Here is an 18194-nt window from a genome sequence, read left to right as displayed (position 1 = left end):
GTGTATTGTTGTTGGGGTAGGTGTGGCCTTGTTGGAGGAAATGTGTCACTAGATTTGGGCTATGGGTTTTCAAATGCTCAAGCCAGGCCCCATGTCACTCTCTTCCTGCTGCCTGCAGATTCAGATGTAGAGCTCTCAGCTACCTCTCCAGCACCCACTCTTCGTGGCTTGTCACCAGTCTCATCCGCTCCCTTTCAAGTACTTGGTTAGTTACTGGCATGCTTCTCCACTCCCAGCCTTGATAAAAGATTTTAGTGTTGTCATTTTATTGCTCATTAACTCCCACAATAGAGGTTTCCTCAAGATATTCTAATACTTGGTCTAGGGAGGAGGGAACAAAAATCTGCATATATGCAGAACTCCATGTGACTTAGTTTGACTGTTAAAACAGATCATTGGGAAGTATTTTTCTAATTAAAACTTGCATGCTCCCACTACGGACATTAAGAAACACTTCCTAAAATGTTATTTCTGAATGTCTGCATTTAGCTCTTCAAAACTGTTTCCAGGCCTCATTGTTGCATACTGTTAGGAGACTTCTTACCCCATGGAGACTTTCCCTCACTTTAATTACAAAGAGGTTCCATGTGGTGGGAGCTGCCCCTGTGGATCAGGACTCAGGAGGAAGCCGAGGAACCTGCATTTCTCTCTGCTCCTGTCATCCAGGCCTGTTCTACTCCTCAGTTGAGAACAGGGTTTTCAGGGGTCCAGTAACATCATCTGGCGTCTAAGCCACAGCAAGGGAAGGATCTGTAGGAGAAATGTGTCACTTCGTACAAGGGGTGGGGGGACACATCCACCCTTACCCCACAGCTCCCTTCCTTTTTCTGTTTACAATCCAATTTATACCTGCCAAACTCCATCTAAACCCCTGATGCCCATAGAGAGGCATAGTTTAAAGTGAGCTATGATGTATATGTACAATGAACAAGTCATTTCCTTCCTTTGAAAATCATTTTGGTAACTTTGGTGGCTTGCATGAGAAATGTCCCCGATAGTCTCACACATTTGAACACTTGGTCCCAGCTGGTGTCACTGTTTGGGGAGGTTTAGGAAGTGTGGAGTACGTCACAGGGGGCTGGCTTTGAGTGTTAAAACCCTTGCCTGATTCCAGTTTGCTCTCTTACTTCATTCCTTGCAGGAGTCAGACAGGAAAGCATACTGAACCACAAGAAAAAATACAAATGAAACCAGGTACAGATTAACTTCATCAACCTGGAGCAGGATCTGAGGAGTCTAATGCCAGATGGCTCATTGTTGGCACATTTAAAACATAATACAATTAGGGAGAAGGTTTCCAGGCAATAATCAGTCCAATTCCAGGTGCACAATAAAGCTTATGGTGTGACTATGTAGAGACTCTTACAAAGTAAATGTGACCCTGAGGGTGGGTTTTAACAAGTCTTTTTCTGTGCCACCAGCCAGCTCCCAAATAACAACACGGAGCTTAAATTTACCCATTTATATTAATCTATGTCATGCCATATGGTGTTATCTCATCTCTGGACTTCCCATCTTGCTTCATCTGAGTCTGGTTGGCAACCCCACCTTTCTTCTTCCCACAGTCCTCTCTGTCCTGGAAGTTCAGCCTAATCTCTTCCTGTCTAGCTATTGACCATTCAGCTCTTTATTAAACCAATCACAGCAACACATCTTCACACAGTGTAAAGAAATATTCCGCAACAGTGGGTTCTATTGCTAAAAGGCTTAGAATCTAGTGTTGTCTCTGACCAATAGCATAGAGGTCAGCAGGCCATCAAATGCATGTGACATCTCCCCTAAGGATAGGTAACAGTCTAGCGGGGGAAGAATCTGGAACAATCATTCTGGGGAATTTGGGTGAGGTCTATCTCTACAGAAAAAAAGTGGGTGGGGTCAGCCTCCACAGATGGCAAAAAGGTCACCAGATCACTAACAAAACCTACTCTGAGCTTTCTGAATGGGATGCAAATATTTGATTTTTATCTCCTCCATTGATAAGACTGCCCTGTGTGACTAACATTCCTGGTTCTCTTAGTGCTTCTCTGTGAGTATAAGGGCCTCTGTGTCCCCACATGAGCTTAGTCATGCCTCCCTGCCATGATAGACTCTGTCCCTCGGGAATTGTAAGCTTTTTCTTCCATAAGTTGCTTTTGGTCATGGTGTTTTTTCATAACAACAGGAGTGTCATGTGGTATCCCTAGTGTTAGTATTTATACTGATCTGCCTTTGGAGTTCTGACAAGATACACCCTCAGCTGCTGCCACCAAGAGCACCACCTGTTTCTACTCACTATGCCCCCTTTTAAAAGGGCCCTGCCCACCTCCCATCCTTCTCTTTCTTCCTCTCCCTCTGTTGTCTGTTCCTTTCTCTTCTCTCTCTCCTCTTCCCCCCTCTCTCTGCCTCTCTTCCCTCTCTCCCACTGCTCCTATCCCCAGAGGCTGATCTCCCCCCTCCCATTTCCCTTTTTACAATCGTTCTCCTTTGATAAAGAGCCCCTCTGCTTGAACTCTGTCACATGGTGTCTTTCTCTCTCAAGCCACATTTAAAAATTTACAAAACCTAGATTGTCAGTGTAGTGTGTGAGTTGGTTTTATGTACTTGATTGAGTTTTGAATTAAGTCAGGGAGTGCTTAGTCACATTCCTCAGGTGCTAAGAAGAAAGCTCCTCAATTTCTAGGACTGTTTTTAGTGAATTACACTAAATGTCTCTTCCCAAATGCTCTATCACTTTGGCTAGACACTCTAACCCACTGTTGAGTGCCTGTCTTGGCTTGATGCTTTCGTTTCCCTAGCTTAGTACTGGGTGGCACTTAGAGTTGGTGCACTTACAAATCTGGCCAGAGTAATAACAAAGACCAATATTGACTGTTAATAAGGAAACCAGTTGCCAAACCATTATCAGGAAGAAAACGATATGATAGAATTCAGGGACTTATAGAAGACGCCTAAATATTTTTGCAGCCAACAAAGTTTACCAGCTCCCTTTTTTCTGATGAGCCAGCAGACAGACTTTTGTTGGGCTGGGCTGAGCATGCTGATATGAGTGGGGTTTCCTACTGTCTGAAGGCCTCTAGGTTGTAGATGGAGAGCTGACTCTACAGAATTGTCCTCTGACTTCCACACACACCAGGGCACATACACCTATGCACATATCATGCATACATACAAGTACAATAATAATAAAAAATCTAAAGATTGTTCTATTAGATATAAAAACATAGCTTTCTGGGATTGTACAGCTGATATACAACAATATCCCAGATACAGCTGATTAGCATAGATAAAGGATATATAGAAAGTCTTAAGCAAAGATGGATGAGGACCAACTGGAGATATGACTGATAAATTAAGCAAGGAGTGACAGTGTATGCCAGTAATCACAGCACTTGTGAAGTTGAGTGAGCCAGGGGGATCATATGTTCAGGGTTAGCTTGGGCTACAAAGCAAGTTTCAGGACAACCTGGACTATATAGTGAGATCTCTCTCTCTCACTATATAGATTTCTCTCTCTCTCTCTCTCTCTCTCCCTCCCTCCCTCCCTCCCTCCCTCCCTCTCTCTCTCTCTCTCTCTCTCTCTCTCTCTCTCTCTCTCTCTCTCTCTCATACACACACACAAAACAAAGAAAAAAATCATTGGTCAAAATGCTGTGCACATTGCTATGAACCTTAATGGATATTATCTCATTTAATTCTTATACCCTTCCAAATTAGGCTGCACTTTCACAATAGTAAAGGAGAGTAAGGAAGTCCCAAGGGGCTGTAGACAACTAACTCTCATCCCATAATGGCAGGGCGCTAAACTGAACCCAGGATTCTGTTACTCTAAAGCCTTGTGTGTGATCCTTGATGCAAGAGTCGTTAGGTGAAGTGAGCCTCCTGAGACGTCCAAGTAAATTGAGAGTTCGCAGTCCAACAAAGAAAGGTTTGATAAGAAGCAGTCTCGGTGTTTTACAGGGACACAGATGTATGTAGAAAGTTAACTGAGTATCTGGAGTTGGTAACAGTAGACTCACCTGTGGCTACCTTCTCACATCCTGGTAGATCGGGGAGCAGAGCCCAGAAGCAGGGTTGGGTATACTGCTTCCAAGACCTACCCGCCATGACCCACCTCAGCCAGCCAGGCTCCAGTCAGCCAGGCTCCACATCCTCCCTCCAGCAGCATGGCCACCTGTGGGGCCACTTAGGTCCCAGTCCTAAGTCTTCTTCCCACGGTGTCTCTCAGTCGGAAAGACCCTTAAGCTGGTCTGTCTTTTCTTTTTTCCTGAGCTCCAGTCATTTCAAGGGGCATGTCTTATGTTTAGTCATCTCGGTCAATGCCTGTTGCTGAATACCTGTAACTCTTCGAAATGCAGTTATTTGGGGGTAGGGCGCCTCTGTGGGCTGAAGACCTCGGGAACTTGTGGGAGTCAGATGTCACCCTTAGCAAGTGACTTTACTGGCCCTCTTTTTATTTTTGAGATCTTATTTGCCTGAATGATCTCCTGGGCCTGAAGTTACAACGTAGGTACTGTAAACTGAATTCAGGTCCTCTGGAAGGGCAGCTCCTTTTTGAGACTGGCTCTTACTCAGTTGCCCAGGCTGGCCTTGAATCCACTCTAGTCCAGGATAGGCTCCACCACCAGGCCTACTTCATTTCAGTTGTCATCTTCGTTATTTCTGTTTTGTTCTTTTAGTTTTTTCTTTGTTGGTATGTTTTGCTACCATTCACGTATACACCACTTTCAAGTTTCATTTGCCTGCTCAGTTTAACCTGCATTTCCTGGGGGGCAGGGGGCGCTTGGTTATTTATTTACTTATGTTGAGATGGGTCTCACTATTTAGCCCAGCCTGGGCTATCCTTCTCAGCCTCTCTAGTGTTGGGATTATGTAATCTGAGGAGGCCAGAAGGCATTTGATCCCTTGAAAATGGAATTACAGATAACTGTGAACTGTCATGTAGATGCTGGGAATTGAACCTGATTCTTAGATGCTGGGAATTGAACCTGATTCTTCTGGAAGAGCAATCAGTGCTCTTCACCATTAAGCCAACTTTCCAGTCCCTGTTAATTGTTTTTTAAGAAAGGTTTCTGGGACTGGAGAGATGATTCTGCCTCTATGGGCTCTGTGTACATACCCACACTCATGCACTTAAAAATAACAAAAAGACATTTTTTTCTTCCCTCAAAAGTCATGGTTCTCATCAGCCTGGAGCTCACCAAGTAGGTTAGGCTCAAAGGTCAAAGACCGTACACAACCCTGTTCAAGGAATAAAAACATACATCACTACAACTTTTTTGTTTTGTTTTTTTGAGGTAGGGTCTCACTGTGTAGTCATGGCTGGCCTCAAACTCATAGCCATCCTCCTACTTCTGGGTCTTTAGTGCTGGGATTAAAGATGTGTGACTATGGCTGGCCACAGCTAGCTTTTAGTGTTGGTTTGGACAGCAAACTTGTGTCCTTGTGCTTGCTAGGCAAGTGCCTCACCAACCGAATCATCTTCCAACCTGCTACACAGCCACTACCACCTCAGTTTATATTTTTCTGCCTCACTGTGTGCCTTGTGGTTTTTTGTTATTTTGTTTCTTGGACTTTTGAGGAAGCAGCCACCTTCCCAGTCTCTACACCGGGTCTGTATAGAAACAGCTTTACTAAGGAGCCTGTTTCGGTTCAAGCTTCCTTGTACGTTCCCACATTTCCTTGGCCCATTTTGCCACTCTAGTCTATCTGTAGTGAGAGCCTCCCTGGTGCTGTGACAGGGTAGCAGCTACTCAGCAGCCTCCAGACAATCACAGGAACCCTGTTCCTACCAGGGTCCTCAGCCACGTAGACAGAAACCAATCCCTCAAGCAGCCCCTCTAAGAGCCAGAACACTGAACACAGTCCACCTTCCTCTCCCTCCCGAGAGGGAAGCTGTGCTGTACTTTGGTGTGGGAGGAGCCACGGGGCAAACCCAACAACTGTTTTGTCTGCTTCAAGTTGCTTTGGTTTTGTGCTCACCAGGGACACTACAACCTCTTAACTGGCCTTGAACTTCCAGAGATCTGAGAGGAGGATTAAAGGTATGTGCTATCAGGGTCCCACATACTATTTTTAAATTAGCTTCTCTATACGAAAATCAGGGCCTAGGGCTTCCTATAAGGTACTGATGACACTTGGAACAATTTGTAGATTTCCCAGAGCAAGCCTTGAACACACACACACACACACGATGGGGAAGTCCTTCTGTGTGTATGTCTCTCTTTGGTTAACGAATAAAGCACTGTTGGCCAATAGGGAAGCAAGATAGGTGGGACTAGGAGTCAAGGAGGATTCTGGGAAACAGAGGAACAGTCAGTCATGATGTAGGACACCAGGAGTAAGAGGTCTGGATCCTTTCTCCGGTAAGAGAACACCGCATGGAAATACTCAGATATTATGGGTTAATAATTAAGTTATAGCTAACTAATAAGAAACCAAGCAAATGGGCAACAGCTTCATAATTAATGTAGTGTCCTGTGTGTTCATTTGGGAGTGACTTGGCACTGGGACCTGGCTGGTGGGAAGAGTACATGTTACATATGGTGTCCAACATGGAGCTCCAACCCACAACCCTGGGATTAAGAGTCCCATGCTCTACTGCACATACACATTTTATGTGTGTCATAATGTGTATGTGATGGTCACAGGCAACCTGTAGGAGTTAGTTCTCTCCACCATGTAGGTCCCAGAGATCAAACTTAGAATATCAGTCTCATCCTGCTGACCTAGAGTGAGACACTGGTGTCCGTGTTTTGTTCTTTGGTGTAGTGGACAGTACAAAGCCAGTCTTTCCAATTTAAAAAGGAATGTGTCCTTAGCCAGGTGGTAGTAGTGGTGCCCACCATTAATCCCAGCACTCAGGAGGCAGAGGCAGTAGGGTCTATACAGAGAAATTCTGTCAGGGTAGGGTGAGAGTGGGTTGCGGATTACACATTTCAAGTTTCATTAAACTATGGGAGAATAAATTACTTCCAATACAGTATCTGAGAAGAGTGTTTATTACTGTCTTGATTTAATCAAACATAAAATATCTCATCAAATTACCCAGGAAAATCCAGGTAGCAGAAATATATAACATGTCCATTTCTTCACAAGGTCTCAAATCAGTTTTACAAGGCCATAAAATGATAAGCATACATATATATGTACTATGCCATTTAAATCACTCCTAGTTTCTGTACTAAAGAACTCAAGTGTAGAAATAAGCTTTGTGGTGCTGAGGTAACGTTAGGATACTTCCCCAACACGACTGCATAGGTGTTTAAGGTTAAATGTGAACATGTGAGGTCTCAGGTCAATCAATCCCATCTGAACTGTGGGTTCAAAGCAGCATATTACACATGTGCCCAGAGGCAATACCTTCACTGAGCCCGTGTGTGTGTGAGTGTGTGTGTGTGTGAGTGTGTGTGTGTGTGTGTGTGAGTGTGAGTGTGTGTGAGTGTAAGGAGACGGGTAGAAGTCAGAGCAGGGCTGGCTGAGGCCACAGATAACTATTAGCCATCTGCAGTTGTTGGCAGGACAGAAACATACACAGTCTTCATATTCAAAGTCTTCATTGGGATATCTTCTGTAATTTCTAGAAGACAATTTTTTAAAAAAGTCAATATTCTGCTGTTGTTCATGAACATTTAAAAAACTGTTAACTGTCTATCACTGGCCCCAAACTAAAACCACTCTCACCTCTGTCCCGGCTCCCAGGGGGTCTCTAAACTGATAGCATTTCGTGACAGGGGTATTTTTGTTGCTTACAGTGGGCTCTGATTACATATTAGTTTGTCAGCAAGATGACTCAGGGCAGGTGGCCACACTGGAAGACTCAGCTATCAAGTGTGTGTAATGATAGGTAACTTGTGAGACAAAGACCAATCAGGCAGGCAATGAATTAATTGGGTCTACATATTAAACCTCAACAAAACTCTAGACACCAAGTTCCACCAAGCTTCCTTGGGTGGTGACACTGCCTGGTCAAACTACTAGGGAATTGGAGGAGGTAACATCGGTATTCCTCCACGAGGAAAGGATGACTCGATGTCCCTAATTAGTCAGAGCCCCACCCACCTCCTGCCCTTCACTCTTTCTCTGGTTAACTCTAATTAGTATAATATGCAAATATGTGAGTATAATACCTTTCAATCAGTCTGTGAATCTTTCTAGCAAATTACTGACTCTGAGGGTGGTTTGAGAAGTGCTCAAGGCTGTGTTGGTATCAGAGCTGGTGGTGGTGGCATGTGTGCCCCTATCATACATGATAATGAACACATTTTTAAAGATCTATAAACTGAGGCATGTCACAGTCGGACTTCAGAACATCACAGACAGAGGGAAGTCCTGTAAAAACCCAAGTCTGAAAGAACATCTTGCAAGGGTAAACCCCATCAGGCTCCATTCCTGAAGAAACCGCTTGTACATTTAAGGTCAGGAAATACAGAAATTTATCTAGAAATATGCATCTTTAAGTTATTGTCAAAGAGATGAACTGTCTTTATTACCCCTCCCTTAATTGAAGTCTTGCACATGCTAAGGAAGTGTTCTACCACTCAGGCACATCTCACAATTAAGTTTTTATTAACTATATTATGCCTAATTTCTGATTAATTTGCAAAAGTAAACAAAACAAGGGAAATATACAAAACTTATTTTCACAGACAAAACATGAGCAGTGACCGAAGTCTCCTTTCAAAGAAGGAAAAGCTTCTGGTCATATCTACTCACCCTGTGTCTGAGTCTCATTCAGGAACAGTCTTAGCCTCCTGCTCCGAAGTCCAAACACCTTGGCTGCCTCGTACACAAGCCCTTGGTGGCTGAGTCCATTCTGTCCAAGTGGGTTTTCAAGCAGGAGAGTGCCCACAGTTCCCGTTAGACACTCTGGAGAAGAAGGAAGAAAGCAGGTCAATTCCAGAGAACTCGTGTTCCAACAGTGGCGGCAACCGTAGGCAACGCCAACCGGCAACGCAGAGGGCTTTGAGGTGGGTACAGGAGCTTGAGCTGGAGGCACAGGCTGCAGAAGTAACCTTAAACAGTCAGAGGTGAGGAAGAGGAGGAATGAGAGAAACTGACATGAACGCTAGCCACTGGGGAACTGACTTTTAGTGCAGTCAAGTGAAGGGACAAAGATCCCAGCAGAAATGTGCACAATGATGGTCCTTGAAGCCGTGGATTGAGGCTGGAGGTGTCCAAGTTCTCAGGACAGATTCCAAGAAAAAAAAAAAAAGTTCACACTGCAAATCAATAGTTCAGGCACGGTAATAACCGAGTTCCACGTAGATGTAATTTTACCTACGATGGTCTTTTTGCTTCCTGACTCTCAGAAGGATGATGGTCTTTCTGCATAAACATACTGCACAGACCAAAACAACAAAAACAAGTGTATTCCCTGAAGAACCATGGGGATGCTGGGGGTTGGGGGGGTAGGGTCTCACTATGTAGCCCAGGCTGGCCTTGAACTTGTAATCTTTCTGCCTCAGTCTCCTAGTGCTAAGATTACAGGTGGGTGCTGAAGTTGACTGGAAAATTACACCTACGTCAGAGCTTCGGACGTGAAAAGGAGCGTTAGTGTCCGGCACTCAACAAGCCGGGTGCTGAGGGCGCACATACCTTGTGGCTCTGCATTTAGGAGCTGCAGGTTGACATACTGACACTGACGAGCGCTGGGGTTGTTGACAGCAGAGGGGGGCTGCTCCTGCAGTCACACACAGTGTCTTCCCACTCAGGCTCAGCAAGTCAGTTTGGTTCTGTATTTCTAAAAATAACAATTCTGAAGTCACTTACCTTTTCCTGGTTCACTGTGTTCACTTCCAACTTCACTATCACCCCGCCTCATACGGTGATGCTTCCCATTTCATTTGTTCATCAAAGGACACTGCTTTTCCTACAAAGCCAGGCTTGAGTGGGAAACTGGGTTTTTTTTTTGCTGGTTGGGACTGAACCCGGGGCCTTCTGCATGCTTGGAACCCACTCTACCACTGAGCCCAATACCTCTAGCCCTGCAAATACAACCACACAAATGGGCAATCTGAGTGCTGTGAAACTCAATAGTAAAGTACTTGTCATTTGTCATGGGTGTGTTGGGGTGGGGGTGGGGTATTGCTGGGGACCAAACTCATTACTGGGTAAAAGCTGTACCACTGCACTAAACCCACAACCCCCATAACTTAAAATTCAACACAAACTGTTTTCTCCTCTTCCAGCGTTTTCCTCATATATTACGACTACTCTTAAAATTTTCATTCTATGAGAATCTTAAAATTTGCCATGAGAAACTATATTGAAAATGGTAAATAGGCAGCAAACAGGGGTTCTAATTCATTTTAAAAGTTTGTGTGCATGTGCGGTGTACGTGCTCATGTGGAGAAGTTGCCGCGTGTGCATGTGTGGAGCTCAGAGGCTGACACTAGGTGTCTCCCTCAATTGCCGTCCACTTCATTTACTGGTAAAAACCCAAGCGCCTTTACCCACTGAGCCACCTCGCTGGCCTCCACTTTACTCCCCGAGACAGAAGCTCACTGGCTGGACTAAGCTGAGGGTCCTACTGCCTCAGTGTGGGATCTCAGGCACGCTGCTAAAGCAGCTGTTTAGACAGATGCTGGGGATTGGAACCCAGTTCAGCACAGAAGAGCTTCACTCGATGAGCCATCTCCCTGAACTCAGTTGTAATCCTTCAAAAGTGGATTCCAGATTCACTAAGGCCCAGGAACTGTCTGATAAACTCACAACTCAGCAGGGAGGGTGAGACCTGATCTGCTTCATGGCTAAGAGGGACACTGGGGGGTGGGGGTGGGGGTGGAGGATGAGGGCCTTGGCTTCCTGAACGTCCAGGGTTTTCAGCTACTCCACAGAGAGGGGCTCAGTAGAGACATGGCAGTAGACATTGCTGAAGAAACTCCTGCTGCCTCAGAGCGGGAAAACAGCTGCATAGCTGACACCAAATGAAGACCTTGACCAAGCCACCTCAAGATGTCCACTCACTCTCCACATACCTGTTTCACCGAGGAAGACTGACAGTTCTGCATTTTTAACACCAAAAATGCTGTTAACAACACTCTTTAGCTTTACAAGGTTCAACTTATTATCACCTTTTGGATTTTCCAAAAGCAACACTCCACCTGGAAAGCCACAAAAGGAAGAATTCATTTAGTGGAGTAAAACTTAAAGAAAATGTTAAATTTGGGAAAAAAGTCAAGCAATGCAAAGAGAGTTCCAGCCCTTTTGCAAGCAAACACCACACTGCTGCTTAGAAGGGGCTTGGCAAATCTCAAAGTACAGAGTGGCTAAAATATTAATCACTACCCTAAAAAACTAACCTCAAGTGGCCATGATACCAACATCCTACAATTAGATTCAATCATACATATTTTCAATACTGACTCAAGATCTAGGGTTTTTTGTTTTATTTTTGCATCTTTATAAGCATAAGTTTTATTACTTTTGAGTGTATGTATTACCTCATTGCAGGTTTTTCTAAATCATTTTATTGTAATGAACTCACAAATAAAAGCATTATGCTCTTAGATGTGTTTTTTATTGTTTAGTTATCTAGTGTCTAAAGACATTAAATATTTTCATGTTTATTTCTATAATTTGTATAGTATCCTGAATAAATTACCCTAGTGCCTAATTGGATTGTGTGTTTACTATTGCGTTTACTGTTTGTGAGTTCCTACTGGGCTGTATCTTTACTGTTTAAATATTTCATCTCTCGCCAGTTCAGTGTTATTATAAAGGTTTCCTAGTCTATATCTTGTTTTCATCCTGCTCAGAGTAAATTTTTTAAAAACAACACAAAGCCTTTCATTTCTGGTAAAGGTCAATGGATCAGTTTTCTCTTTTATAAAGTGTTTTAAGTGTCAACACTTTAAATGATTTGTCCAAATAAAAAGTCTTAAGACACTGGACGTTGGTGCTGCACACCTTTAATCCCAGCACTCGGGAGGCAGAGGCACGTGGATCTCTGTGAGTTCGAGGTCAGCCTGGTTTACAGAGTGAGTTCAAAGACAGGCTCCAAAGCTACACAGAGAAACCCTGTCTCGAACCCCCCAAAAACCAAACCAACAAACAAACAAAAAAAAACAGTCTTAACATTTTCCTTATAAACAAAGTAGAGAACTCTGGCCACCTGAGTGGGTGACCTTAATTTGTTCCCTCAGTTAGAAACATTTGTGTGGCCGGGTGGTGGTGGCACACGCCTTTAATCCCAGCACTCAGGAGGCAGAAGCAGGTGAATCTCTGTGAGTTCGAGGCTGGGCTGGACTGACAGCCTCCAAAACAATACAGAGAAACCCTGTCTTGTAAAACCAAAAAGAAAAAAAAAAAAAAAAGAAACATTTGTGTGTGTGTGTGTGTGTGTGTGTGTGTGTGTGTGTGTGGTGGTGGTGGTGGTGGTGGTGGTGGTAAATAGATGTTTCTTCTCATCTCCCAGGAAAAGACACTTAATCAGCAAAACACCCAAATCTACAAATTTGAGAAGCTAAGTGCCATGATCTGAATATTAATGCATTGCTTCCACCCGTTTCCAACCCCAATGTAGAAATTCTAGCCCCCAAAATGGTATTAGGAAGTGGGGTTTCTGAGACATCATTAAAGCACAAGGTTGGAGCCTTTATGAACAGATCAATGCTGTTATAAAAGACTATAAAAAACTTATCAGCCTTTATACCATGTGAGGACAACAGCAAGATGCAATTTATGCACTAGGAAATGAGCCCTTACCATACACTGTAACTGCTGGAGCTTTTACCTAACATTTTCCCTTCTCCAGAACCTTGAAAACTATGCTATTTTTATTGTTTTGTTTTCAAGACACTCCAGTGTTTGTGGCTGTTAATTATCTATTTCCAGTCAGTGTCAGACTCCCCTGGTATGTGGTCTGTATGTATCTGTGCTGCATGTGAGTGGGAGAGCATGTCTCCAGAGGTTTGGGCTATGTGCGGCAAATCCAGAATCAGAGAACTGTCCAGTATTGTAACTTAGCTTCAGGATTCCTCTTCCTCCCTCTACTGACAAGGCTCTCACACTGCTTTTGCACAGAATACTCAGGTGCTAGGTGGGCTCAGCGGAACAAACTTGGAAAAGCATGGTGAGGCCAACTCACACGTGCAAGTAGGCCCATTATCCATTACTAAAGGATGCCTTTGGGCGACAAAATGAAAGAGCTATCTAATTTTACCGGTTCTCTTGTAGACTGCCTTAGAGATTTCTAAAGAATTAACTAAAAACGGAAACAATGGTGGGGACACTTGTAATCCCAACACTCAGGGGGCAGAGGTGGGCGGGCCGTGAGGTCAAGACTGAGGCACACAGTGAGACCCTATCTCAAGAGTACGCAAGTAAACAAGGCATGCACCGCATAGGACTCATTTGCACCTACCTTGCTCAGTGCCGTTGGCACAGATGTTAAGGTTCACATAAGCACAAGCAGGACCAGGCACACAGGACCCCCTGGTGAGTGTGAGTTCCAGTTCTGACCCCTTTAACTGAGCAGAGAGCACATGATTAGCAAGAGCATGGCTGTGCTGGGCCCCACAGCAAGGAACACAGGGTCACCGCTTAGTAAGAAAAAAGCTCCCAAGAGCTGCAGTTATACCTCAGTCTCCTCACCTGTTCTCATACTGTTTTCTAGCTATGCAACATTATATGCGCATTCTTAAAAGGAAGCAATATGTAAAACGGATGGAATAATAGCGTATCTGTGTCACCTAATGACAATGACACTTTTAGCTCCTCTGTATCTATCCTACTTCTAGGGATAAGGAAAAAAATGATTAAATAAGTGACTTATTTCTAAGTTATGGGCCAATATTTTTTCATGTCTTGGTGCCAAATTTTCATAGTAACATCTGAAAGTACTATGTGTAAAGAGGCCCTGAATTTGAAAGAGGGGATATGAGAGGGCTTGGAAGGAGGAAAGGGAAGGGGGAAATGATGTAATTAATAAAATGTTTTTTAAGAATTATTACCTGTAACAGGAAATGCTTTAAAATATATAACCCACTATCAACAAGTTAAAATTTCAATCCAACTGTCACTCATTTTTAATGAAAATTATCAAAATCCACAGCGTTCACTGTTCTAGTTTAGATTTTCCTGGCTGCCTCCTCTGAGAGAGCTGCTATGAGGATGCTTCTGTGGTCTTCCTTCCCCTCCTCCTCTCTGACCTTCCTCCCGGAGCCTACCATTACTTCTGGAGCAGTAGTACTTCAGCCCTGAGGTCTACGCCCGCCTCTACTGCAGGTGTGATGGCTTGTGTTCGATCCTGACGGGATCTGCAATCACCCCCCGGCACACTGAGGGGTGTCCTGATTGGGTCCATGTGAGAGGACTCACCACTCCCTGCACGTGGTTTCTGAACTACAAAATGGAAGGCCACCTGAGCCCCATCAGCCAAAGGCTCTGCTTCCTGACTATCCACACAGTGCGACCAGCTGTCTCTCACTGCTGTCCCCAGCCCTTCCCCACCTCGGTGGACTTGAATTTGAACTGGAAGTTGTTTCTGTTAGGATATTTTATCGCAGGAACAGAAAAAGTAAGATAGCAGGTTAGAATTTATCGAAATTTAACTATAAAGATGTAAAGAGAAACCCACTGTGACACACTAGGGTTTCCACGCAACTCAGAACTCACCTGCGTTTGTTCCTGAATAAGGACGTTATCTGATGCAGGAACTGGATATGCTTTCAAGGGAGCTTTGATAGTGGCAAATATGAAGTCGGTGTGGCTTTCAATGACATTATTCAAGTATCTTCCTTCAGATTTCGCATTGTAGTAAACTGTTATTTCATCCGTTGGAACCAGATTGCACTAAAATAACATTTAGAGAAGCTTACAAGAGAAGCATATTTCGTTCACAAACTAAAGGCACTGAGAGAACAAGTGTCACGGAAGGCAGCCCTGCCCTCTCTCCTCAGCTGATGTCTAAGACCGGCTCCTGCTGCTCTGTGCTCTTCTCCCACTTTCTTGTCTCTTCTCCTAGTGCCGGCAGCCCTTCATGAGGGTTGAAACAAAAGATCGACTGCGAACCTACGCGCAATGCTCTGAACCAGGACACGATGCAAAAATGTTGGAGTGCCTCCTCAGACTCTAAACCACGGTGCATGAGGCTTGGTTTAGGGAGGAGCACCCGTGGGAGCCCTCTTCTTCAGCACTGTCTCCAGGGATAAGAGCCTTCTGACTCTCAGACCTAACAGGGGTTCAGCAATGCCTTTTCCTCCAGTAGACAGCTGTGTGCACCTTCCTCACCTCTGAACAAGGAAAGATCACCTTAGTCTGCAGAGACCCAGCAATCTCTCCTCAGCTCGCAGCCCTCCCACACTGGCGTCTATCTTCTTTGGACACTCATTGTCATCTCTGGTTACCTTGTGTAGCAGCCAGAGAGTGATCTTTCTGGGAGATAATTCTATGGAAATCCAAGGGAACTGAAGAAGGATGGATGGGCTAAAAAGACCCTTGGTACCCAGCCAGGGAGTGGGGAGGGAGAGAGGGAAGGCGGCCTGACTTTCCTGCAGAGTACAATCAGAAGGGGCCATGGATTAATGTTTCATTATCATCAGTCGATATCTACGGTTTACACTGCCTGTCTCATCTGTTCCCCACAACATCCAAAACAAAACCAGCACAAACCCAAAACTACAGGTTGTTCCTAAAGAGATAAACTGACCTTCTTTCGAAGTTTCTGGATTCGATTGATGACTTCCCGAGCCATGCCTTCATCCACCATGGACTGGTCAGGTGTGACATCTAAGAGAACTAAAGCCTACACAGAAGGAACAGTGTGCATGACAATGAAGTACGATCATTTCCTTCAGCTTGGTGAACAGAGCTAGGGCTGGTGTCCTAAGTTTGATCTCTGGAACCAACATGTTGAAAGGAGAACGGATTTCTGTAAGCTGTCCTCTGACCCCCACACACATGCTGTGGCACCTGCACCCACACAACAATGTATGCAAGACTAAGAAATAAATGTTTAAAAAGGACAAAGTCTTTAAAAAAGTTTAGTGAAACTAAATTCTGGGGCTGGAGTGTTGCTCAGCACTTGATCAGGACTCAGGTTCAGTGTCCAGCACCCACACAGAGGGTCACAACTTTCCATAACTCAAGCTCCAGGGGATCCCAACATCCTCTTCTGACCTCTGTGGGCATCAGGCGTGTGTGAGCACACACATACATACATACACACATAGGTGAAATACAGAAAACAAATCTAAAAACCCAAAGCAACAACAACAAAAAACCCCATCAAATTCTGTTTAGCCTATAATCCAACATCATTTAGTCATTTAGCAAACAAAGTAAGTTAAACTAGCTTATTACAGCTCTTAGAAGGATGCAGCTTCTCCTTCTTAGGGTGCTGCTCATCGGAGAGATGCCCCAAGAATCCTGAGACCAATTTCATGAGTTATTGATGGGGAAGTCCTGTGTATATGTCAATAAAGCACTGTTGGCCAATAGGGAAGCAAGATAGGTGGGACTAGGAGTTGAGGAGGACTCTGGGTAGCAGAAACACAGGGAGCCACGATGTAACCACCATGGGGTAAGAAGTCCGGACCCTTTCTCCAGTAAGAGAAATACTTAGATTAACAATTTTGGAGTAGATACTCAAGTCAGAGCTAGCCAATAAGAAACAAGCAAGGCCAACAGCTTCATAATTAATACAGCATCTTGTGTGTTATTTGGGGACTACAACGTGGCAGAGCCCAGACGACTGGTGGGGAAAAACCAAAGTGGCTGGCAAGGAACATGCTTCACTCAACAAGTTATCAAACGAAGGGGTGGTCTTTTGTCCACCTTATAAATACAACTCTTCTAGTACCTGTGATCCCTGGTCATGATGCTCCTGAAGTTTCCACGCCATAGCGTGGAGCAAAGGACTCACTCACGCAGCCAGCCTTCCGTACATTCTCTTCCAGAGCATTCCCCAGCAGCCTCCATACCCAGCTCTCTTCCAGAGCATTCCCCAGCAGCCTCCATACCCAGCACACATTTGAGACTCGAGCTTCTCTGAACTTACTTTCACCCAGGAAGTTATTGGGCAGATTACTAAGCCCTGGATTACTTTCTTGTATCCATGACAGACTTTATTTTATAGGGTTACTTTTTGTGCAACCCAACAATTAGGACAATTATTCACAAGTATAAACTACAAAATGCTCACTTAAAACACCTGACAAACAAGATAAAGACCCACACAGAAGCCTAACAGAGAAGATCTAAAAGGAGTTAACTGATGTGTAGGTGAGGCATGCGTAAAATATGCCCTTATGTTCACATATGTTGGTGAAGGACGTCCTAGGAGGCAGGGCATAATGCCTCAAGCCTGCAATCCCAGTACCCCAGAGGCGGAGTAGAAGTTCCAGGACATTCTCAGCTACACAATGAGTCCAAGGCCAGCGAGGGCTACATAACGTTTGTCTTAACACCAAAAATAAATAAATAAATACAGAACAGAAAAATACCTGAGCATCAGAGTGTGCTTCAAACTGTGCAGTCCCTCCTGTGGCCTGGTCAAAGGTGTACATGAGGCGAATATCTTCTTCGTGCAGTTCATGGCCTTCCACAACAATACTCCCTATGGGACAAGCAGACTCACCAACCGTCCTCGTTGATGGCCTGCTATAAGCACACTGTGCTCTATTCTGACGGCCCTGGTGTTTGGTAGGCTAGCACTGGCAAGTGTTGGGGCAAGAGAACCGAGGGGCAGTGTGAAGTGCTGGGCACTGTCTGTCCAGTGCAAGCGGGAGGAAGCATGGTGGCTGTTGAGTGTGATGCCAGCTTTAGGAAAGCCCACTGCGGACACTCCATTAAGGCTGACTATAGAAGTACATGTGACTAGAGGGCAAGAGGGCAGATACCAACAGGATACCAGCACCCAGAGGCTACAGTAGGAAGCTGGGATACCAGGCACCTGTCCAGGAAAGTTACTGGAACTTACAACTGTCATTCTTATGAATGGGATGAAGAGTTGAAGAAAAAGATGGAAACACCCAACAGGCGTCTAAGTACATGTGGGCGGATCCTCACCGCTTTTCTGGAACTGCTCCAGCTCCTCACTGCTCAGCTGCTTTATGGCCATCGTCACGGCTTTGAAGGCTCCCTTCAGACGCTTCCCAAGGACCATGTGATCTGGTTCAGCCCTCAGGCGAATCCCATACTTGTTTTTATCTGTAGACAGTGTAACTTTTCGAACATTTAATTCCTATAGTGAGTGCCAAAGAGAAAACAAGTGT

At 44.6% G+C, this 18194-nt stretch overlaps 1 protein-coding gene and 1 long non-coding RNA gene across 3 annotated transcripts in view; one reads left to right on the top strand and one right to left on the bottom strand.

Annotated features, from left to right (window-relative positions):
- The window catches only part of LOC121143650, a 39154-nt gene that overhangs the window by 782 nt on the left and 20178 nt on the right, over positions 1-18194 (top strand). For both annotated transcript variants that reach the window (XR_005880930.1, XR_005880929.1), the window contains exon 2: positions 5962-6020. This is a non-coding gene — a long non-coding RNA (uncharacterized LOC121143650). The remainder of the gene's footprint in view (positions 1-5961; positions 6021-18194) is intronic.
- Positions 6962-18194, bottom strand: part of Iars1 (isoleucyl-tRNA synthetase 1) — a 45136-nt gene continuing 33903 nt past the window's right edge. Inside the window, 10 exon segments of the mRNA XM_005066311.4 lie at positions 6962-7555; positions 8692-8844; positions 9574-9649; positions 9651-9718; positions 10956-11081; positions 13343-13448; positions 14596-14772; positions 15629-15724; positions 17424-17536; positions 17989-18163. Of these exon segments, the coding sequence (XP_005066368.1) occupies positions 7473-7555; positions 8692-8844; positions 9574-9649; positions 9651-9718; positions 10956-11081; positions 13343-13448; positions 14596-14772; positions 15629-15724; positions 17424-17536; positions 17989-18163 (1173 nt within the window). The 3' untranslated portion in view covers positions 6962-7472.

This window comes from Mesocricetus auratus, unplaced genomic scaffold (genome assembly GCF_017639785.1).
Source record: "Mesocricetus auratus isolate SY011 unplaced genomic scaffold, BCM_Maur_2.0 Super-Scaffold_100013, whole genome shotgun sequence".
Taxonomy (NCBI): Eukaryota; Metazoa; Chordata; class Mammalia; order Rodentia; family Cricetidae; genus Mesocricetus; species Mesocricetus auratus.
Note: the sequence above shows the minus strand (reverse complement) of the source record. Positions and strands in the feature narration are given on the sequence as shown.